Raw genomic sequence first — 24,875 nt, forward strand, 5'->3', positions numbered from 1 at the left:
TATATATATATATATATATATATATATATATATATATATATATATATATATATATATAAACATACACACCCATAGATACACGGATGTGTTTGCATGGTCATGTCTAAACTCTCATCTGCACCAGCAGATCTCAACCTTCCTAACACTGTGACCCTTTAATACAGTTCCTCACGTTGTGTTGACCTCTAACCATAACATTATTTTCATTGCTACTTCATAATTATAATTTTGCTACTGTTGCAAATTGCCATGTAAATATCTGATGTGCAGGATATCTGATAAGCAACCCCTAAAGGGGTCATGACCCACAGGTTGGCCTAAAGTACTACACTCTACCCTGTTGAGACTTTTATTCACCTGCTTAATTGTGTTGTTAGGAAGATAGAGGTGAGTGTAGGGATGTAAGTCTTTTGAGACAGTAAATCTCCCAATGTATTCCTTTCAAAGAGATATTTCAAGAAACTTGTGCAGAAAACTTATACAGAAAAGACAATTAAAAGCACAGTTAGAGGATGTCTTTTAGGAGAAATAATTAGATGGTATGTTCTGTTATTATTTGGGGATCACCATTATAAATACATTTAAATCTCCAGCTTCTTTAAGTTTTTATAACCTGAGTCCACTCACCATCCCTCTTGGCTGTTAGATATTCAAAATCAGTCCTTTCTATAAAGTACAGGGTATTGGATAACTTTTAAATTCACTCTCCCTCAACTTTGTTACAGGAAACTATACTTCCAGTGGTAAAAATGACCCCTGTGAGTAAATCCCATGCAGAACCTAGTATCTTACTGAGCTATAATGTATCCAGTGAAGCCAGTTTTAGCTTTTCTGAGTTGCAGGCTCTTTTTCCTTGTCTTTTCTGGAGATACACTAATAGTTGTGTAAGTAAATTGTTCCAAAATACTCACTCCTGGGCATGTGACTGGCTTCTAAACCTCAAGGACCTCCTGTTCACCACACAAAGAGCCAGATTCTTTGCCCATGAACTGTGTGGCTTGCATAGAGAACAGAGAACAGCTTTAGATTGCTGAAGGTTCTAGAGAGAAACTTTGATGTTTCTCAAAGTTTCTCTCTAGAACCTTTGACATTCTTGCCAAGTGTCTCTGTCCTGAACAAGTCTTGTGTAGCAGTTTTGAGGTTGTGTCCAGTGTCAAGTTGGAAATAAAAGATTGCAAATTCCCCATCTCGACCTTTCTTTCTTCACATCGTCTAGCCATTCCCACTGGCTACTTTTTTCTAGTCACTTGAATACAATACTGAAGTCTGGAGTCTTTTTTTCTTTTTAGTATGGGGCTTGAACCCCAGACCTTATGCAGGCTAGGTAAACACTGCCCTGAGCCACTACTTGGGTCCTTGGAGTCATTCCTGGTGGTTCTGTTTCTCAGTGTGCATTCAGTCCATCCAGAAACTTTGTTCACCAGCCTTTGAAGTTTGACTTCTGCACTTCTCACAAGCTCTCCTCTTACTATGCTGATTTGGGTTGCTGTCTTCTCTTGGGTGGATTATTGAGAAGCATACAGACCAGCAGAACTCCCCCACAGCAACGCCTTTTCAGTAAATTATCTTGCCTGCTCACAATCCCAAATTAGTTAATAGAATTTTCTACATTTTTTCCTGATGGCATGAAATCGGTTTCCCAGACAGAGCCTTGGATCTGCAGGGTGCTCTCTGCAGCTCACATTCTTGCAGAGCTGTTCTTGTGCTGTGCTCCTTTCTCAGTTGTCTTCCCAGGTTAGCCTCTGCCTGTTGCCTAGAGTCTCACATGGAGAGAAAGAGCAAGTGACTAGCACTCGCACCTCACCGCTCTCCCACAGTGGCCAGCCCAGCTTGTTTTTCTGTTATCCTTCTTCCTCTTTTCTTCCCCCTTCTGCCCTTGCTTTTCTGTCTCAGCATTTATTTACCGTGACTTGCTTACACTGAAGTATGGTGTCAGGACTCGGTCTCAGTACTCCCACCTTAGAGTATGACCAGGGTGTCCTACTCATCTTCAGCTCTCAACTTGACACAGTTGGGAAAAGGGAACCTCAGTTGGGAATCAGATCCTCCTGTGGGAGTGTCTGAGGGAGAGCCTGGCCCACTGTGGGTTGTACCTTTTCTGAGTAGGTGGCCCAAGCTGATGAAGCCTGAGGCAGGGCTAGTCAGTGAACAGCAGTTCTTCAGTTTTTCATGGGTTTCCCTTCAGTCCCTGCCTGTGGTTCTTGTCTTGAGATCCTGCCTTGTCATCCTGTACTGTGGCCTGTAACCCAAGCAACCCTTTCCTCCCCAGGTCGCTTTTGGTCGTGGGGTTTATCACAGCATCAGAGGAAACCAGGGCAGTCATTCAGTCTGGTTAGTTCACCTTTTGCCCTTTGCAATCTGTTTTAGGGTTCCATGTCCCTATTTCCTGCTAATTGATTATATATATATAATTTTGAGGTTCAAAGGTCTCTAAAGCCAGTGCTGAGAGAAGAGACTCGGGTCCTCCTCCTGTCTCCCACAGCACTCCTTCCTGTCTGCCCCCGGGCCTATTAGTCTCAGGTTCTCCTCCTGCCTAGTCTTCTCCACTTGACAGCTCTGAAGTCATCTGTGGTGCTTTCGTCTCATTTGCTCAGTCCATACTTTTAAGAATCTTTGAAAGTGTTTGCCTGGTTTTAAGTTCTTTACATATTAGGAACATGGGCTTTATCTGTGGTGTGTTTGCAGGTATCTTTTCCTAACTCATCAGTTGTTGCTGTTTAAAGGCAACAACGTGTGACAAGGAAAACAGCTTTGTATCTTTTGTATATTTTTATTTTGTATAGTATTTTGTATCTTTTGTATATTTTGTAATCATCCAGTTTTTTTTTTTTTAAAGAATAACTGGACATTAGGATGTTTTCCTTGTATATGACATCACCACCACCTTACCCGTTTTAGTCTAAATTTTATATGATTTTTTAAAAATATTTAAATCTTTGAGCCTTTAATGATTTAATTTAGGCTTTTACTTTGTGTGTGCATGAATGCATGTGAGCAAGTGCCTCCATGTACCAGAAGAAGGCACTGTGTTTCCTGGAGGGAGAGCTGGCTGTGAGCCACATTGTGGGCGTTAGGGGTTGAGGTCTGGTCCTCTGGAGTCAGCAAGTGCTCTCAACTGCTGAGCCTTCTTTTAAGCCCCTAAATATTTGATCTTACGAAGAGTTTGTTTATAAAAAAAAAAAAAAAGTCGTACCTTTTTCTAAAAGGCTGAAAAACCCATCTTTATGATCTCAGTGACTTAATGTGCCCTTGTGTGCCATGGGTCCCCTCAGGTGCCCATATGGTCACTTTTGCTGCATCAAGTTGCATGCTGGCCATTGACTGAAAGTTTGCTGTATCTCAATGTGCTTTCACACAGGAGTTTTCCATGAAGACGGCAGCATGCTTAGGCCCTGCATTTCAGTGAGGAAGAGAGAGACCATCAACCCAGGGGCTATATCTTCATGTGGCATGTGTTTTCCATTGATTTTGCCTTATTAAAAAACCTCTAGGTATTGTACGGGGATCATATCAAACCTGTAATCTAACCAAGGAAGGATGTGCACCTGTGTGGTGTTGAGTTCTTTATGATTCCAAGTCTATTTTGCCTTGGCCTAAACTTTGTATCTTTCAGGAGTGTTTGTTTTCCTCACATTGCTTGCTAAATTTATGAAGTATCTTGTTGGACTGAAAAATGGAAGTTCCTTTTGTCACTGAGTTCTCACAGGGGTATCCAGCCTTTTGCCTTTGGAGTAGGATGCTGTCATCTACAGGGTCCGTGTTTGAGGAACTGTGCAGTTAAATTAGAAAAGACATACATGCATGTGCACATGTGTGTGTGTGTGTGCACGGAAAGGTCCTCATAGCATTTAAGTTCATGGTTTGTGTTGAGCTGCATGTTGCCTACAGGCTGCTGGCTTGCTGAACACTCCTAGGTATTTTTTGTTCTTATTTTTGTCTTTCCCACTTGTTTCATAAAAAATATCATTGATGCATTTTTTTTATAGTTTGCATTGCTACTTTATGGAATAAATTACGGTCTGAGATCCAGAGTAGGAACCAAAGTCGCGTCCCTCTTTTTCCCATTTGCATGCTGTCTTCTGTGCTCTTTGGTTTCCCTGGTTTGATTCTTGCCTTTGTTAGGCTAACAGGCATGGAGATGGTGGGCATTCTTCATCCTACTCTTCACTGAGAGGGAATGGCTGGTGAAGGGTATTCAGTCTCACCCTCTTCAGAGTGTGGATACAGTCAGTCATGTTGGCTTCCTCTTTAGTGTACTTAGTACAGTGTTAAGGAATTTTCTAAAATGAATCAGCATTTCACTCTGAATAAAACCTTATTCACTGGGTTTCCTTAATATGCTTTTAGATTTTATTCACTAATGTTTAATTATAACTTTTACTTTATTTGTAAAGAATCCTTTGTCTACAATCTTATTTAAACACTTAAAAATACATTCATTTGTGTGTGTGTATATGTATGCATGTATATATATGTGTGTATGTATTGTATGCATATATATGTATGTATATGTATGCCTGTGTGTATATGTGTGCATATGTGTGTATGTGTGTGTATGCGTGTGTGTGTGTGTATGCGTGCCTGTGTGTGTGTGTGTGTGTGTATGCGTGTGTGTGTGTGTGTGTGTGTGTGTGTGTGTATGTGTGTGTGTGTGTGTGTGTGCTCTCTCTTCCATAGAGACCTTGGAAGCTTGTTCTCTCCTACCGCATCTGTGCTGGGGACTGAACTCAGGCAGGTAGGCTTGGCAATGGGCCACTCTGCAGGCATGTTTCTTCTGTCTTTTCAAGTTTAGTTCTGAATGATGCATTTATATTAATAAGATTTTCATTTCAGAGTTGTTAGAGTTATATAGCTTTTGCTCTTGGATGAAAAAGCCTTGTGATGTCATTGGAGACTCATATTTGTCTGTGAGGTTATTGCCTGGTGGCTTGATTTCCCCAAAGGAATTCCTCAAGAGAAGTACTAGCCAAATCAACTTAACTGTGTTTCTATAAGCACTTGCCATTTTGATGAAAAATTTAAAATTACTTAAAAAGACTTAAAACAAGGGACATTTCCTTCTTTTAAGCCAGGTTCATTGCTATTTATGTATATTTATATATTGCCCATATTATTGGATTAGCTGCTATTGTGAATCCAGAATTTTAAAGATTAGACCAATCTTATTATCTTCAATATCTGTATTATTCTTTTCAGTTCTCATATCCTACTCTATTTTTTCTTTTCCATTTCTTTAGTTTGATTTGGGGAAGTAATTACTTTCTATAGAACGTCCTAGAACATTTATGTATATGTGTGTGCATATGTATATGTATGTATATATTTCTACATTCTACATATCACTGTTTGGTATGTAATATTTTAAGATTATTATTCTTAAACACTCTAATATTCTTAACTAAAAGCAGGCAATTGGAATTCCACTGTGGTTAAGTGGATAATGAGACAGGTAGGCTGACCCTGGAAAAGCTGGTTTCAGTGTCCTGGGAAGCAGCCTCACTTCCAGTCATGCTGTGCTCACTCAGCACGCCCTGCACCTCTGCTGTTAAATGCCATATCTGTCAGCCCACTTCAGCATTCAAATGCCAGTCCGAGGTGTTCAAAGCGCGTGCTATTTCCCTGCTTCTGTGAGAGGACGCAGTAACTATGAAGAGCTCATGAAATTTGCTGAAATCTGTACGGCAGGGAAGTGGTTGTTGCTCCCACTGGAACCCCTGTCTGAGCTCCAGGCTTGGCTTGTGTCTGGGCAGTGGTACTGTGATGTCATAGAGGCACTGTACACTGTGGCAAAGGTTTGGATGTTAGCAGCACAGGGGAGACTGGATGAGATAGCACTGGCTTGGCAGATCCAGTGTTCAGTTAATGGGAGTGAAACATGAGGCCACTCTGGGCTGTGTGAAGTGATAGTTAGCTGTAATGTGCCTGTGGGACATCTAAATGGATCCTTGTGGTAATCAGGTGAGCACGTGGTGCCAGAGGGTTAGGGAGCACTTGATGCTCATGACTAACGGGAACTTGGTTGTTATTACTCTGTGAGTTTGAAAGTGGTTGGATAAATGGAAGGCTAGGAATCCATACTTGTAGAAGTCAGGAGAGTGATGTGAGTGTTCATCAAAAGACTGCTGCAGGGGACTGGCCCTGATGGGGGTGAAGAAGGTGGAGATGGGCAAAAGACTGTTGGAGAAGTGTGGTTATGAAGGGGAATGTGCAGGGTGGTAGTGCCTGTTTGAGGGCCAGGCCCTTCTCCTGCCTCCTGTTTTTTTCCTGTAACCTCCTCTCTCTGCTTGCTTTCTTTTCCTACTTTATTCCTCTCCCTGTGCATCAGCTTTCCTGCCCGTTGTCCTTTCTCCTCTTCTTCATGTGATGCTCTTGAATATTCAGTGTTTGGAGAATTTCACATGGCATCTTGTTTTAAATCATGGCCATCGATGTGAATGACATAGATACTGAAATACTCAGGAATTAAGGCTGTCTTAGCTAGGTTTTCCATTGTTATGATAAAACATCATGACCAAAAGCAACTTGGGAAGGAAAGGGTTTATTTCAACTTATAGATCCTTAGCACTGCCCACAACTGCAGGAAGTCAGGGCAGGAGGCTGGGTGCAGGAGACCATGAGAGGCTCTGGAGGAGTGCGGCTTACTGGGTGGTTCTGGCTCACTCCTCCTGGTTTCTTATGCTGCCAGGATCGCCCAACAAGAATATGCACCTCAGGCTTGCCTAGAGGGCAGCATGGTAGGGCTGTCTTCTCCACTGAAGTTCCACATTCCCAAATGACCACAGTTTGTGTCAAGTTGACATAAAAGTAGCCAGTACGAGGGTGTTCTGAAATAATAGACACAGTGTGCCAAGTGCTGACAGAGACCTGCTTTGGCAGCTTTGTCTGCTTCAGAGAAGACACTGAAGGACAGGCGACTCTCTGAGCTTGGTATAACACTGAGGTGCTAGGCCCAGCTCCCAGTCGTGAGGTGGCTTCCACCTTCTTGGACAGGATTTTTGTTCCATGTCTTGCAGAGTTCACTAATATGTTTGTTACTCAGTTAAAATTCAGAATTGGAAATTGAAATATTTTGACATTTTTAGAGAATTCACTTTATAGAGAAGATTGTACACAGAGACATGCATACACACACATATACACATACATGCACACACACACAAAGGTATGCAAACACACATACTGAGACACACACATGTACACATGAACATGCACACAGAGGCTCATCGAAGCACACACTTGTGCACACTGATTTATATTTAGAATTAAGTTCATCCTGTAGCTAAATGATTTCCTTTAATTTAATTTAATTTTATTTTAAGAATTTCATGTTTTATTACTATATTTATATTATTTCTACCTGTTATCCCGTGTGTAACATACTTTTAAAAAGTATATTGTTACCTATGTGTCACATACATGTACAACAGTGTTAGAAATAATAAAATGCTACATAAGATAATTAAGCAGTTCCTTAAAGTAGCAATAGATCAGAAATCTGTACATGTAGTTCATTAGTATTTACCAGCCCTATACGTGTCTTTCTTCAGGGGAACACGCAGTCTCCATTGTGAGCCATCTTCAGAGTTTGTGGTAGGACCCCGCGGACAGAGCTACTGATGCCAATGTGGAATAAAGGTCATTGAAGTTAGGCCACTGTGTGTGTGAATGAGTTGACTATTGAAGATGACTCCTTACATTTCAAACATATTAGGTTCACTTGAACTTTTGGAAGCATTTAAAAATAAACTAATATAAATATGTTTTTCCTCATTTGCATTTTTGTCTCTCTTGTCCTGGCCAGCCAGCTGCTTCCACACCCCCTAATGTGAACCTTAATCACAGTATAACAAGGTTCAATATGGAAGTAGTAGCAAAGTTGTCTATCAGCATTGCTTTTGTGGAAATAATCCAGTAAGTGAAGTTTGACTTTAACATGAAGACTTTAGCAAAGTTATAAAAGAGGACATTCCAGGTTTCTACAGCGGTCCTCCCTTCTCCTTCATTTTGCTATGATGAATGTTTAGCTGTTAAACTCTGTGCTAGATTGGAGCTGGGGTCACTGGTGTGTGGCAGTGTCTCCCCGTACCTCCTGCCTGCACAGCACTCCTGGCCACTCCAGGAAAAGTCAACTTTCCTGAGTTAGTGAGTAGATGTGTCTTAAGTTGAATATTTCTTCTGATAGAAATGAAAATCTCTACTAGGCTTGGCCAGTTTGTGCATTAAGATGTTAAAATGTATTTGTCTTCAACTCACATGTACGCCTCATGTACATGTAGTTCAGAAGTACTCCTTTGGATTTCAGACATTCGTCATAAAAATCTCGATTTCCAACCTCACTGCTCTAAGTGTTGCCCTCTCCTATCCCCCTAACCTGTCTCTGTCTTGTCTTCTGACCTGACCCCTGTGCTCTGTCTTTAGTATCCGGAGTGCGTCTCTCACCAGCTTCTCCGGAGCTCATCCTGGACCATGACCGCTCATCGCCATCCACTGGCCACCTCCCTCCAGATGCCGTCATTTCCTCACCAGATGATACCCGTGCAGACAGCAGCCTCATGAGTCAGACCATCTCCAAGGCTCAGGTGAGCACAGGCGTGTTTCAGAAGGGGGCTCGAGCACAGAGACTGCATGCTGACTTGACTCACGCTCATATGACCTTCTAAAATAATCCCAAAGGACATATTTCTGTAATAATACTTCTGTGAAATGATTGCAAAAGATTTAAGTACTTTAGTTACAAAAGTTTGCTGTGAGTGTCTCATTCATTAGAATCAACTAATTACTCAGGCCCTAGGGTCCATTTAGGGTGCCCAGAGGACACTAGATTGAAAAAACAAAAGCTAGGTGGCAAGACTCATTCCATAAGCCCATGATGAGCCTAAGGACTGATACAGAGACCAGAGCTTCCTGTGTCAGTGTGGCTGTCAACCCATCCTGCAAGCTGTCTTCTGACCACCCAGGCTTTCGAGATGGCCCGGCAGTCCAGAGCACATAGGGCTCCTGCATAAGACTCGAGTTCAGTTCAGCACCCACATCGAGCAGCACAAGGGGATCTGGTCCCTCTAGTCTCTGCTGCCACACATACACACACATGTGCACATATCTGCACATAGACAAAAGTGACAAAACAAACGTGTTATTGCTCCCCCCATTCAAAGGCAAGGAGCCAAGGCACAGAGGGTAATCTTCCTACAAGCACATTGCTGGCAGAGACAGAGCTGGGTTCTGCTGGGGAAACTGAGGCACAGTTGGTGTCATTTCTGTCATTCCCGTGCTTTCCTGTGGTAAACAGCTGTGTGGTTGTTAAAATGGACTTAGCTTTGCTCATGAAATCTTGGACTTAGAATAGTAACTAAATATATATATATATATTCATTTTAAATGTAAATTCAAAGTTAAACTTTAAACAGGGAGATAATTATTAAGAATAGTTTTTCTGCCGGGCAGTGGTGGCGCACGCCTTTAATCCCAGCACTTGGGAGGCAGAGGCAGGTGGATTTCTGAGTTCGAGGCCAGCCAGGTCTACAAAGTGAGTTCCAGGACAGCCAGGGCTATACGGAAAAACCCTGTCTCGAAAAACAAACAAACAAACAAACAAAAAGAATAATTTTTCTTTTCGGGGAGTATTAACATGTTTTTAGGTATAGGAATATCTATTTCAGTTTTAGAGCAAAAGCCCCAGACAGCATCATCATAGTGTATTCATTCAGATATTTTCAAAGACCTTTGCATGATGTCACCCAGATACCTTGCCAGGTGCGATGTTATGTGATCTGTTAATTTTTCTAGAAGTTGATAAGTTGCATCATTGATAAATATAAGATTCTGAGGTGCAGTTTAATTGTAAATGCATTCTCAGTCTGAGTATTCACTTCAGAGTGGGTGCATCTCAGATGTGTTTATGCATTGATGGGGCATATTTTCCACAAAGATTGTTTAGTGTGTAACTGTCACACAGTAGTGAGTACTACAGACATAAGAGGCATTTTCTTTAGGCTTCAAAACCAACCTGTGGTCAGAGTCTGAAGTTTTTTGTTGATTGACTTAGAGTAGAACAATTTCATTGCTTTACTACAACTTCATTCCCAATGTGGCTTCTGGAGCTCTTTGGATGTTTCCTTGATGCTTTCTCTGATTTGTCTCTGTCTGGCCTGTGCTTGTTACCATGGCTTAGATTCAGCAGTCCGCGCACACACATCTGAACATCCCTCTCTTCCCACTTGGTTTAACGGATGAGCCGAGCCATGGAGCACTTGCCCTGGAGGACGAGCCTGAGGGTCCTGGAGTCCACGTGTCCAACTCCCAGCTCCGGCAAAAAATATCAAGTCTGGAGACTAAACTCAAAGCTTCTGAAGAAGAAAAGCAGAGAATCAAAAAGGTGTGTGTGCATTTGCCTGAGAACGTAGAATTGTATATGCTACCAATTTGATATAATCCAAAATGGACAGAAAGTCCCCAGGAGCGTAGGTTCTGGTCAGTCATACCACATAGGCGGTGGAGGCATTTTGTTAGAAGCCTCCAGTCGTGGCTGGAGAGATGGCTCAGGGTAGGAGCACTGGCTCTTCTTGCCAGCAGACCCAGGCCTGGTGTCCAGCACCCACATGGCAGCTCACAACTGTCTATAACTAGTTCCATGGCCCCTCTGGCCTCCAAGTGTTGCTGTTTGCATTTAGTGCAATTTATACATTAAGGCACACACATATACACACATACATACATACATACATACATACATACATACATACATACATAAAGTAACTAAACCTCAAACAAAAGTCTGTAGTCAGTGGTTAGGACACCCATACATTCAGCATCTAATCCAACCAACCATACATGGAAGTACTCAGATATACATGTTATATGTGCTGTAGGTATGTTTACAAAGCCCCCATTTCCACAGACCAAACGATTTAACTTACATTCCTGTTGTACATATTTTAACAACTGGAGATAATTTAGTGGATATGGTGGGATACGTAGGTCATATGAAAATACTGTGCTGCTTTTAGACACCTGGGCCTTTGGTGTCAGCGGGGACCCATATGATCCAAAGTCTGTGTGTCCTATTAAGGGAGTCCCAGGTGTAGATGGGGATATTCACTGTTTCCTCTCCCATAAGGCTTTAATTTCTGTTTTATTTTCAAAGGAAGCAGTATTGTACTGCATATGTGATTTCAGGTTTGGCATGTGGGAAGCTAGGTGCCTGTGTGCGTGTTCCAGTACACCTTTTCAGGGAAGGGTCTGGCATGTGCTCTCAGCTCTTCTGACTTTCCATCTGACAGTCTGTCCATCCATCTACTTATCTTCTGTCATTTATCATCTGTCAGTTATCATCTATCTATATCCATCAGTGTTATCTTCTCTCTACATCCATTTGTGTGTCTGTTGTCTGTCCATTTGTCCACCCATATGTGTGTCTGTCTTAGCCAGTTCATTGAAAGGACTTAGATCAGGTCTTGTTCCTTGCGTTGGTTGAGACGCTCCTGTTTTTTGTCTTGTGTTTGTGGGGTATACCTCTATATACATAGGTGTGTGCATGTAGGAGGACGTGCCCATGTGTGCAGCAGGACGTGCCCATGTGTGCAGCAGGACGTGCCCATGTGCTGTCTTGTAGAGCGTCGGAATGCTTTCATCTCTCACTCTGCACTCTGACCTTGGGCTCCGTGGATAGCCCCTTCTCTGTGTCTTTGTGCTGGAGTTATACACTTGTGCTTGTGGCATACTTGGCCTTTATCAGGGTATGTGGAGAGTCCGCACTCCGCACTTCAACATTGGAAATTAGGTAGCTTAGATTTTAAGCCATTCCCCACCCCCACCCCCACTTCCTTACCTGATAAATCTTTTCTGTTTATTGAAAAAGTACTTTGTGCTGTGGAACACTGCAGAGCTTGTGTTTGGATTTCTTGTAGGATGTGGAGTCGCTGATGGAGAAACACAGTGTCCTGGAGAAAGGCTTCCTGAAGGAGAAGGAACAGGATGCTGTGTCCTTTCAAGCCAGATACCACGAGCTTCAGGTGAGCAGCCCCAGACATGCTCAGTGATGTCCCGCGTGAGTGTGGCAGATTTGAAGAGTGTTGTCCCTGCCTCTAGTCTAGGATGAGCTGGAAAGCGGCATATTCAATTGTCATGATGCTTTATGACGCTGGCGTGAGGCCCCTGACTCCAGTGCTAATGAGCACCAGCTTGTGGAAGGTGCTTGCAAAGTGCAGCTGTAGAAACAGTCTGTTTTTGAGGACAATACTCTACTCTTAGGAAGTCATGGTATGAAGAGGAATGCTAAGCTGGGTCATTGTCATCTCTGTACCTGCTGCTCATTTCTGAGTCTGTTCCAGGTGGCCTTGAGCTTAGCACTCAACTTTTCCTGCAGAGTTTGATAAAACGGTCCCTGCCTTTTTACACTAATGCATCTAACGTGCATTTCTGAATACATCCCGAGTTGAGGACAAAGGAGCCAGTTTCTTCTTTTATTAACACAATGAGGGTTGGTGGAGAGGAGGCTGGATGTCTGCAGTGTCCACACATGAAGTGAACTGTGTAAACTCTCCAGGATGTGTCTATGGCAGATGTGTGGACTGAATGAGAAGTGCTTGTCCAAGGAAATCCCCCCATGTGTGTAATTCTAAAATAACATGCTAGCTCTGGAAAGTACAGACAACACAGAGAAAGAAACCAAAATTCTTACTATTTACCACAAGGAAAATTAAAAATATTTTTAGTTGATTTCAGAACACTTCGCTTTTAACCTGCTGTCCTAGGTCAGGATGGGATGCATGTTAGCAGAGAACATTTCAGTGACAGAGAGAGGGAGAGAGGGAGGGAGGGAGGGAGGGCAGGGTCAATCCATGGAATATAAAGCTCTAGTTAACTATTTAAAAAAGGAAGTATTGCAGAGAGTTTTAATTTATGGTCTGTTCTCATTAACAGGTTAGGTGAGGAAGCATGAAAATCCTGTGGCACACAGAGAGTTGTGAGAGTCAGGAAACAGTGGGGATGCCTTGCCTTCCCCGCCCTGTCCAGGGTACACAGACTGAGCAGAGGGGGGCAGTGACTGCAATGGAGTCTGTCTTCCCTTTCCAGTGTGGCTCCCAGGGTCTTCCTTCTGTGCCTCCTACAGCAGGGGTGCAGGGAGCTTGTTAGCGTTTTAGCAAGCATGCCACAGTGTTTGGTTCAGAGACATCTTGATAGACAAACCAGTTGCTAAGGGCTCACTTCCAGTAGCTGTTGGCTTGGGTAGCCATGGCCAGATCAGGGCCTCCTGGCCTAAGCCTTGAAAAACCCAGCTTGTTTGCTGTGACCGTTCCCTGATAGTGACCAGTTCTCCTGTGAGCATGGGGTTGGCGGTGCTCAGTCTCCCTCATCATTAGACATTCCAGTTCTTCCCCATTCAGCTTCCTATGTACAGGAGCTTGAATATTTTCTGCTTGAAAATTAAAAATGTTTTAAAGAACACACCCAGTTACAGGAAAATGAAGTCTTTCAAAGATGTAAGTTTATGTATACAAATGGATTTTTGTATAGCCTTAGGTCACTACCTGTGCTCTCTTCCTGACCTCATGAAGCTCCTTTAAGAGTGGGGTCAGTCTCAGTATTGCCATGGTTTAAATATCCAAGCATTGGACCCTTGATTTGTTGGCCTGACTCTGCTATGGTCACACTGTCTTGAGGTCTTTAGTTAAGAGTGTATTAAATTGGTGGTTTGATAGCCCCGGGCCTTTTATTTGGTGACTCATGTCCAGAATTGACCAGTTCTGAAAACATAGCACATGCTCTGTCTGGAGAGTGCTGTGGGAAGTGCACTGGAAGCCTGGCCTGAGGTCAGCCCGCTGTGCCCGCTTTCATAGCAAGGCTGTGCTTGGCTGGCTTTTATGTCAGTTCAACAGCAACTCCAGTCATTTTAGAAGAGGAAACCTCACTTGAGTTGGTACTCCCACCCAACGGTACTACGGGCAAGCCTATGGTATATTGTCTTGATTGACGATTGATGTGGTTAAGTCCAGTCCATTGTGGGTGTTATCACCCACATGGGCTGCTAGGTCTGGGTGATAGAATGTAGGCTGATAGAGAAATGTAGCAGCCAGGAGGAACAGGCTAGGCAGCAGCACCTTTCCGTGGATTCAGCTCCTGCCTTGAGGGCTTCTGCATTGATTTCCTTCAGTGACAGACTATGATGTAAATGGATAATCAAAAGAAACTCTTTTCTCCCCAAGTTGCTTTAGGTCATGGTCAGCAATAGAAACCCCTACTAAGACTGAAGTTGGTACCCGAGAGTGGGCCAAGGGACTGTTGCTGAGACAGACCTGTGTTTGGGGAAGAGTTCTGAAAGAAGTTTGCTCTGGAGAGGCCACTGAGTGTTCTGAGCCTGATGAACTGAACAAGAATGTAGAAGATAATGCTGAAAGCAGTGCAGGTAGTCAGAGTGAAGGTAGAGTCCCTTACAAATTCTATTGGAGCATCCAGAGCTTTGAATTAAGAGCCACCTAAGTGCTGGGCAGTGGTCGAGTACACCTTCAATCCCAGCATGGGGGAGGCAGGCAGATCTTAAGACCACCCTGGTCTACAGAGTGAGTTCCAGGACAGCTAAGGCTACAGAGAGAAACTGTCTAAAAACAAAAGAATCACTAAAGTGAAACTTTTGCCTTGCTGGGACATTCGTATTAATCTGCTAAGGCCACATAATCAGCTGCGATTAAGAAGAGACCAACATTGTTGAGGTCAAATCTGGGAATTGATTCCTCAGGATCAGTGCACAGAGGCTGTGATTCATACTGAGCTAAAGCTGTCTCCCAGGTGGTGCTGGCTCTGAAGGTTCTGGGGGGAAGTTAAGGCTTTTACCACTGCAGGCCAGAATTTCCAGAGAGCCTGGGTGTGGGGGGCAGTTGGCAGAGGTGCAGCCCAATAGCTGGCACCCCACATTAAAGTCAGTTCCACAGCTTAAATGCATCAAGCATGTTAAAGAGCAAGGTTTCTGTAAGATAAAGTTAATGCTCTAGTTTGAGTCTGCCTTACAGTTAGTTCTCTACATTTTCTCCTGATTCTATATGCAGTCTCTGGCAAACATATATTTCTCCTGAATATTCATGTAGGCATAGTTTTTGGTCATTTAAATCTCAGTGCTGGCTGCAAAAATTTTCTGGCCCAATAACCCAGGACCTCTGACGGCTGGTGCTGGGCTGTAAGGCCTATACACAGACACATCTAAAAACAGCAGGGCTGTACTTACTTTGTATGGTGAAAGAGCTTTCAAGCTGTCCTCATAATGTATGATTCAGTACAATACAGTTTTCATCCACAGCGGCCGTGTTTTCTTGGTAAATCTCTTTGCAAAGTATTTGTGATAGGTTGTTTTGTTGTTGTTGTTGATGTGTTTAGCGACGTTGCCACAAGAGGAAAACACAGACTTGTAATGTGGCTAAGCCTTGCTCTTACCCAGTGCTAAAGGAACCTTTTTTTTAAAAACAAAAACAAAAACAAAAACAAAAAACCCACACCAGTTTACAGACTCCAAGGATGGCTTTTCTCTGCTTCTCTACTTATCTGAGGTTGGACTCTGACCTCAGCCATTCTAGGACCAAGCCACAGACCTCAGCAGTGAACGAGGGGAGAGTCTGGGGCAAAGTCTCATAAAATCTATACACCCTATCTAGTGGCTACACCACAGAGACCTTGCCCCGCAATTACAGTTTCACATAAAACACAGAAGAAAAGATAGGTTTGTTTATTGTCATAATAGCATAGTAAGAAGTCCCATACAAGCTAGGTATCTGAGAAGACTTTGGGAGAGAGGTAGGTGTCTCCCAGGGCAATTGTGCTCATTTGAAGGATTTTAAGATGCAGACTTTTCTCAGTTGTGTACCCTGTGTCATTGGGATAGTTGAAGGTGTATTACTGTGTCCATATTGGGTGTGAGGTGCTCTGCCCCCTTACACTTCAGTGCTGAGAAGGCTTTGTGCCTCATCGTATCTGTCTGAGAAAAATAGGGTACTATGGGTATTGCAGATCTCCCTCCAGAGCCTCATTATTTAAGTCATACTGAATTTTTCCAACCTGTGGCTCAAGTTGGTCTTCTCTTTCCTACCCTATCTGTTTCTTTCTTGAAGACTTAGTAGACATTAGTATTCTTTGTTTGACTACTTCTGTTCCTGTGATGAGCGGAGGAAACTCTGAGTGAGTGAAGTCCAGAATGAACGTGTGCTGCTGGCACCAGTTGGCCATGTCTAGGACCCAGGCCTAAGACGCATGGAGGTGAAGTCTACGGGAGATAGCTGTAAATGAAGTCCTGGGAGTGGAGCCCTCATAATGACTCTGGAAAGCCCTCAGCAGAGCCTAGCCATGCTGGCCTTTGCTCCTGTGCTTCCACAGATGCGAAGTATCAATGCTCCATGTCTAAGCCGTCCTTCTTTGGTGTTCCGTTAGATTGCACAACGTTCTAAGGAATGAAGCACAGAAGGTGACTTTTAATTTCAGACTCTACTATAGTTCTCCATGTGTGCTCCACCTGGTTGACATCAATTTTAAATTATGATTAGAGCACTACTTAGTTCACAGTATAAAGCAACTAAGTGAATTTATAATATGGGTGATTTTCCTTTGATCACTTATTTTTATGGATGTTGTGGGACGTTTTTCTGCATAGGCCAGAAGAGGACATTGAATTCCCTGGGATTAGGATTACACACTTCTGAGCTTCCACATGGGTTCTGGAAATTGACTCTGTGTCCCATAGAAGAACAGCCAGTGTGATCAATTGCTAAGCTATCTCTTTAGCACCAATTTTGGTTTTTTTTTTTTTAATAGAAGTATTACTAATGTTTATTTTATTCCACGCCAATGTATCCTATTATATAACGTCTTTCAAGAAATATTCTATTTGCTGGTAGCTGTGGGTCCAGTACAACCGAAAGCAGCAGAGGATCAGAGGTCAGTAGGTCTGACCTTGTACCACATCCTGGCTGGCTGGAGAGTGTCTTTCACAGGGCAGCGAGCAGTGTGTCAGAGCAGCCCTCAGGACTACTTAGCTGGGCTCAGCTTGACTCCAAGTCTTCACCAAGGACATGGCCTACTCAGAATACACTGACCATTCTCCCTTACTTGTAGGTTCATGGACCCTTACCCCATGGCTGCAGACCCACCCCTCCACCTCGGGTCTAGCCCCTCTGTAGTATCCAGCTTCCTGTATTGTTTTTCGTGTTTGTCCTTTTTGTATGAACCCGACACCTTCTCTAACCCATGATTTCTTTTTTCTACCTTATACTTTTTTTTCATACTTTTCTAAAACTTCTTTTCAACAGCACAGTCTATAAGAATTTCAAATAGTGTAGAAATCTATTTACTTGAGAGATGCCCATGATCTCACACCTTATGATTCTTGCAGTCAGAGACTGTTGATTGCTCCAACAATGTCATCCAGGCTAACCAGCACCTGAGGGAAGAGCCTGCTTTCCACATGCTTGCCTACCCAAAGATACGTGGAGAAGTATAGATTTGTTCATTTTAAATCTTTTACTGGCTTATCTAATAGTGGCTGATTGGTTTCACTTTCTGCATTCTTCTTTTTGTTGTTTTAATTATCTCCTTTTTTTTTCTTTTTTTTCTTTTTTTTTATTTACATTGCAAATGATTTCCCCTTTTCTGGGTCCCCACTCCCTGCAAGTCACATAAGCCCTCTTCCGTCCCCCTATTCTTCCATCCACCCCTTCCCACTTCCCTGTTCTGGAATTCCCCTATACTCTTGCACTGAGTCTTTCCAGAACCAGGGGCCACTCCTCCATTCTTTTTGGAATTATCTCCTCCTTAATTGATACAGTTTACAAAGACTATTCTATGTTAGGGTCATTTACACTTCTCCAGGCAGTGTTAACATAGCAGGGAGTGTGTACATAACAGGTGGTGTGCACATAGCAGACCATGTACACATAGTAGGCAGTGTACACATAAAAGGTGGTATGCAGCACTTTTATGTATTCATGCACTATTATGTGCATGAACTATTATATGCTGTTCCTTCTCATAGTGAATGCAGATGTCTGTTGCTCTGTCCTGCGGTGGGTGCGGATATCCATTGTTCTGTCCTGCAGTGGATGCAGATGTCCATTGTTCTGTCCTGTAGTGGGTGCAGATGTCTGTTGTTCTGTAATGGGTTGCTTCTGACTTACCTGCATTTCCTATTGGTTGTGTAGCACAGGCCCAGTTACTTTTCTGTCTGATGTCTGACTGGCTGTTCTTACAGTGTTAAAGAACACCCCTCCCTGGCTTGCTCCATTTTGCGTTCACCTGTCCAACACCCTAACACTCTCATTTCCACTGATGTTACTGTGTTCATATAGCAGGGCTCCTGTGTTGATTCAGTGAATGCCATGCTGTGTATTTAGTTGTTTAGTGCAACCATGTGTCCCTTTTTTCTGTTCTTGCCTGTATAGGTTTTGTGTTTTACGAATCCTTATTTGAATTTTGATGAAAATTGTATTAAATTCTTAGGTTTATAGATAGAAATGGTGTGGTGGTTTGTATATACTTGGCCCAGAGAATGGCACTATTTGGAGGTGTGGCCTTGTTGGAGTAGGCATGACCTTGTTGGAGGAAGTGTGTCACTGTGGGGATGGGCTTTAAGACTCTCCTCCTAGCTGCCTGGAAGCTAGTCTTCTCCTAGCTGTCTTCAGAACAAGAGTTAGAACTCTCAGCTCCTCCAGCCCCATTTCTGCCTGGACACTGCCATGCTCTCATCCTGATGATAATAGACTGGACCTCTGAACCTGTCAGCCAGCCCCAATGAAATGTTGTCTTTATAAGAGTTGCCTTGGTCATGGTGTCTGCTCACAGCAGTAAAACCCCAACTAAGACAGAAGTTGTTACCAGGACTTGGGTATTGCTGTGATATGCCTGACCTTGCTTTTGTTTAGAAGAATTTGAATTTGGGAATTTTGGATTTAGAAAACATTGGAGTGCTTTAAATGGGGCTTAATGGGCCATCCTTTTAGGAATATGGAAGACTTGTTGCTGAGAGTGATTTGAACTATTCAGACCTGGCCCAAGAAGTTTCAGTGAAGAATTTCAGTGTGTGGCGTAGAGACAGTTTTTGTGGTTTTTGGTGAAGAATGTGGGGGCTTTTTGCCGTTATCCAAAGAGTCTGCCTGAGGGTGAGATAAATATATATATTGCATTGACAAAGGAAATCTCAAAAAACCCTAACAGAGACTTTGTTCTCTGGTTTAGTCTTATGAAAAGTGTTCTAATGAGCAAGCTGAGAAAGGAAAAATATAAAATGCATGGTTCAATAATAAAGGGGCTTGGGGCTGGAGAGATGGCTTAGTGGTAAGAGCACTGACTGCTGTACCAGAGATCCTGAGTTCAATTCCCAGCAACCACATGCAATTACAGATGGCTCACAACCATCTGTAATGGGATCCGATGCCCTCTTCTGGTGTGTGAAGACAGTTATAGTATACTCATATACATAGAATAAATAAATCTTTAAAAATAATAATAAAGGGGCATGAGGAAGTGAAATGGAGCTGAACCCTGTTTTCAGGGAGATAGGGAGATTAAGGGAGTGGTGATCTCAAGACACGATCCCACTCAGCTAATCTTATTGTTTGTGTTTGCAGTTGAACATGGACTAGTTTGGTCTTTTAATCTGGAATGAACTACAATCCAGAAATGGAGGACACATTTGTGATCCGGATCTTGAGACTAGAAGACACAGGCTTTTGATCTGGACCTTGAGGAAGAGTGGCCATAAAAATATTAGGCCCAGGCATGGTGTAGCATACCTTTAATCCCAGTAGACAGAGACAAGCAGATCTATGAGTTCAGTGGCAGCTTGGGACACAGCAAGATCTAGGTGGAAAAATACAAATAAATACAGGCATGGGTGGTACATGCCTTTAATCTGAGCATTTAGGAGACAGAGCCATGCAGATCTTTGAGTTGAAGGTCATTCTACAGAGCAAGTTTCAGGACAGCCAGGCTTGGCAGTGAATGGGTTGGAAAACAGAAAGCTGGTGGTAATGTAATAAAATAAGGGGGCAGTGTTTCAATTCCTGCAAGCAGCAGAACTTAGCTTTCAACCATGTGGCTCTGGCATTAGAGTCAAAAATAGAAGGGAATACTGGGTCAGTTGATGCTGGTTAGCTGGAGCTAAGAAATTAGCAGTGATTAAGAAGATACTAGTATCACTGGGGTGAAATCTTCTGGGAAGTGTTTTTTGGTAGCATACAGAAGCTGTGTTCCAGAGATAGATGAGGCTGTACCTTGAGCTGCAGCTGTACTTGGTAATGTGTAAGAGTCACCCAGGTGGTACTAGTTTTGAAGCATGAAGGGGTCATGAAGAATAGCTGAGACTTTGGACTGTGAGAGGCCATGGAAGGCCATTGGTGAAGGTGCAGCCCCAGTTGCAGTTGAAGGGCACAGAACTGAAAGGGTCCTACAAAGAATTTGAGGCTCAGCACCATGAAGAGAGCCTATGAGAGACTATTGGCAAGGCCCATTTGCAGTGGCAGACCCCAGTGTATTGGAGATGCCAGTTCCATGGGATGATCACCAAGAACAGCAGCAGCACTGGAGTGGATCAACCTGAGCTTAGACTGCTATAGAGGGCAGAGCTGGAGAAGTGACCCAAGCGGAGCCCAGAAGATCGTGTGTGGATCTCAAACATTAGAACAAGAAGCTGTGAAGTTGAAGTTGCCTCGGAGACCCTAATTTGTTCTATAGGGCTGTGGGCTATTTGCTGAGGAAAGGTGCTAACAGGGCGTGGAATCAGCCTAGGATAAAAAGCAGTTTGTTGCAGTCAACAAAGTTTAAAAAGTAGTTGGATATTTGAAGACTGCTTTGACATTAGATGTGGAGATGAAGAGTTTGGAGTTTACCAACTGCTTTCCTGTCTTGCTTTGGGGATTACAGTTAAGTGATTGGGTAAATCTCAGAAGGGACTTTGAACTTGAGTTGGACTAAATGTATTTTGCATTATGCTATGTTTAGGTGTGGCCCCCATAGGACAAGCCTATGGGTGCCAGGGAGTGGAACATGGTGGTTTGAATATGCTTGGCCCAAGGGTTGGCACTATTTCAAGGTGTATCCTTGTAGTAGCTGTGACTTTGAGCAGGTTTGTCACTGTAGGGCTTTGAGACCTTCATCCTCGCTGCCTGGAAGCCAGTCTTCTAGCTGCTTTAAGGACAAGAGGTGGACCTCTCACTGCCCCCAGCCCCACATCTTCCTGGATGCTACCATGCTTCTTCCTTGATGATGATGGACTGAACCTCTGAACCTAGAAGCCAGCCCCAATTAAATGTTCTTCTTTATAAGAGTTGCCTTAGTCATGATGTCTGTTCACTTATGTTGGGATCCCTCCCCCCAATTTTTCATCTGTGTTCTGCCAATTCACCCTGCATTTACATGGGCTTCTGGAGATCTGAATGTGATCCTCACACACATGGTCCAGACACTGAACCTGTTGAGCTGTCTCACAGGCCCTCACTGAGTTTTTAATGAGAGTTGTGGATCAGTCTACTAGGCTAGATCCTGTCTCCACTCTGAACTCTCTAGCTCAAAGCTGCGTACTCTAAGCTTGCTTCTTAGAGTTCTGACACTTTTGTCAACTTGTTCCCACATGCTCTGAGGACAGTTTCCTTCACTTCCAGTAATGTCAGCTCACTTAGATTGTAGACTTCCTGTTATCAGTTTGAAAGGCTAAAATTCTGCTAGCACCTAAGGTTGCTGTGGATTTTGTGCTAAAACTTGGTAGCAGACTGGGATCCCTATATCTTCCCTTAGACAGTGGCAACAGTTGCATGTACGGCCGTGAATGCATAAGCTCACATGTATGGAAGGTTGCCATGAGATCTGTGAAGGCAGCTGAGAGTAGCTCCCAGCTGGTTAGAAGCCGCAGCAGCAGAGCTTCTGGACTTGAGCCAAATGAAGTTTATTGTAGAGGCCATGAATAGCAGCACCCACAGTTATGCCATGCTATGTGAGGATGTTTTGATATGTCCATATGGGATCTGGTAGTGGTGGGAACCACTTAGGTGGTCAAATCAGAAGTTGTTAGAGCCTACCAAAGATGTGTTCCTCTTGTTTTTTAAAAAGTCATTTGTTTGAATGGCTTTGTGGGTATTCAATAGTCAGGGGAACAGGATGTCATGAGTGGTGAGGTAAAGAATGGGAAGCAGGTGGAGATGATGGTGAGATGATAGAGTGTTAGGCAGAAAGTGAATCCCATCACTTTCAGAAAGGATCGAAAGACCAAGAATGGCTTTGTCTTTTGATTTATGATTTTTTCAGGCCTTGTTTCCTGTTAATCATTTCTACTGAATGTATATTTTATAACAACAATGGTTAGTCTCCATTGCCATATGGTATATTAACATTGAAACTGGAGGCATGGGGGGCAATCAGAGAGCAAATTCACTGGAATCCCAGGCTCTTCTGAAGAAGCCATCCTGGTTGGTGACAGTCACTCTGGCAAAATTACTGCACACCTCTCCAGGTGCCCAGGCTGAAGGCAGTGTGGCTCTCTCTCTGATTATTTCTTCTCTGACTTGAAACTCTGTTATTCTCAGCGTGCCTTCTAGTCTCTCTCCTCATGTTTTGGCAAAATAGAAGTAGTAAGAGTCAGCACCCCTGCTTCCCTGATGTCTATTGTGACGATGCAAGCTCACAGTCTGATGGCTTTAAAACAGGGTCAACTTTCAAGACCCTACAGAGTCTCCTTCCTGTTACCCTTGTTACATTTAAGAATCTAACTTTCCCTTCTAAACTGTAAGAGCACTCAGATTTGAAATGGATGCCTTTTTCATTTTATATTCTCAGAACTTAGCACAGAGAATAATAATATGAAGTGCTTACATGTCATCTCTGATTAAAGTGAATATCACCTGGGAATAGTAAGGAAACATTTGGGAACTGAAGCAGAGGGTGGCTCATACAGGAATACGTACACACACACATACACACACACATACTCACATACACACACACACACACACTCACACACACACACACACACACACACATACATACACACACACTCTAAGAGTCATGCACGGCTAGTCAAAGGGCCATCTGCACTTTGTGCCTCTGTTGTGAGATGGAGCCACTGAAATATTTCCTGTCATTTGAAGAAAGCATCTAACGAGTGGAACAACAGCAGTTGATGAGCAGAGCACCTTAGAAGCCCTGAGCTGTTCTCAGTGCCTGCCCAGCAGCTTTTTCCCATTCACCTTAGCATGTTACCTGTGTTGTCCTTGTTCAGCTCATGCTTAGTCATGTTGGTGAGACTCCATGGGTGTAGCTTATGACAGAGATGAAGATCATCACAGGATACCACGAGCAATCAAACTGCGCAGTTGTGGAGCCCAGTCTCAGCTGATACATCTGTAGCATAACTCCTGCATCAAAGGCTCACAGAACACTGCAGAAGAGCAGGGTGGGAAGACTGTTAGGAATCACTGTACTTTGTAAAGTTGTTAAGAGATTAAATCAACAGATTAAAACCCCCTTTCCTTTTTATTAACAAACTAAGAATGGATACCCCTTTAGCTTTCATTCCTAAATTGGTCAGTAGTATACTGTTTGAGTGGAAATAGGTGTTTAAAATAAAATGCCTTATGTAGTTGCAGCTTTTGAAGCAGAGGTTGTTGAGATAACTCTCAGACTGAAGTGATGATGTTGAGGGGAATTAACTTCCCACTAACCCTGAAGCCACACTGCAGAAGCTACCATGGGAACCAGCTGCCTGTTGTGTAAAAGACGCTTGAGCTTGGGGTGGGTGGGGCTTCCAGGACCAAGAAGTTTTATGGAATCATTACTACAGGAAGGTGTTTGGATTGGACTTTATAAGTTGACTTGCCATTTTAGAGTGCTAGTTTATAGTACCATGGAGTGAACTTCATTACCATAAATTCTTGCTTTCTATCACTGGCAGATATGTGGACAATCAGTCTAACCCTGTAGATGCTCCCTGAAGCTAGACTGCTCTCCATGGGGCAGAGCCCTCATCCACTGATCCTGCAGATAGACTCCATGGCTATACTGCTCTCTGTAGGCAAGAGCCTTGTCTGTAGACTTCAGTGTATTGTGCTTATTTTTTTTACTTATTTTTTCTTTTTGAGACAGTGTGCCTGGCTGACCTGAAACTCATAGAGATCCACCACCTTTGCCTCCTGAGTGCTGAGGTTAAAGGTGTGCATCACCATACCAGGCTGCTATGTGTCTAATTTTGTGTCCTTGCTCCTATATCTCCTTGGCACACTTTTAATTTATATAAGAGGGGACTTACATTGGTAGTGATCAGATAGTCAGACCTAGTGTGTTTGGACAGTGTGAATTTGTAGATACCACTGGAGGGAAAGGAACAGTCGCAGGGCTGGACGTCACTCAGGCTCCTGGGACTCACTTCTTCCAGTGGGAGATGGGTGCCCAGAGGAGTGCTCAGAGCTGGTATTCAGCCCTTACAAAAAGAAAAACTGAAACTGGTTGTTGTGAGAGGGCATCTTCTGAAAAGGTGATCTTGCTTTCTTGAGTGAGCAAAATGCCAAGTGAGCCTGTTCTTTTGGATTCCTCTCAAATACAGTTTTGGATCAGAAATTGTTTTCAGTTAGATGTTGAATTAAATGCATCTTTCAAGATAGTAATCTAAATTATTCTACATTTGTTTAAATGATCAGGAAATAACTCTGAGACAAAGACAATTAAATATGGATTTTTTTTCCTTAAATTTACTTCCACCATATAAAAAGTGATGAGCTACAGGCCAAACTACATCCTGACTCCAAAGACAGAGTGCTGTCTTCACTCCAGGCCTGTGGTTTCTGAGCTGTCCGTGGTCTCAGGATGGATACCCAGGACGCGTTTCTACAGCCAGCACAGCTGTCCTGACAGGTTCATGC

The 24,875-nt window shown here is 43.2% G+C and overlaps 1 protein-coding gene across 3 annotated transcripts in view; it reads left to right on the forward strand.

Moving 5' to 3' along the window:
• Ccdc91 (coiled-coil domain containing 91) overlaps positions 1-24,875 on the forward strand; it is a 173,787-nt gene that overhangs the window by 55,763 nt on the left and 93,149 nt on the right. For 2 of the 3 annotated variants that reach the window (XM_052175315.1, XM_052175316.1), the window contains 3 exons: positions 8,419-8,579; positions 10,172-10,375; positions 11,907-12,011. In XM_052175315.1, coding sequence (XP_052031275.1) covers positions 8,419-8,579; positions 10,172-10,375; positions 11,907-12,011 — 470 coding nt within the window. Of the gene's footprint in view, positions 1-7,547; positions 7,636-8,418; positions 8,580-10,171; positions 10,376-11,906; positions 12,012-24,875 lie in introns of all 3 variants that reach the window. The other variant, XM_052175317.1, reaches the window with a different exon arrangement.

This window comes from Apodemus sylvaticus, chromosome 2 (assembly GCF_947179515.1).
Source record: "Apodemus sylvaticus chromosome 2, mApoSyl1.1, whole genome shotgun sequence".
In the NCBI taxonomy this organism is placed as follows: Eukaryota; Metazoa; Chordata; class Mammalia; order Rodentia; family Muridae; genus Apodemus; species Apodemus sylvaticus.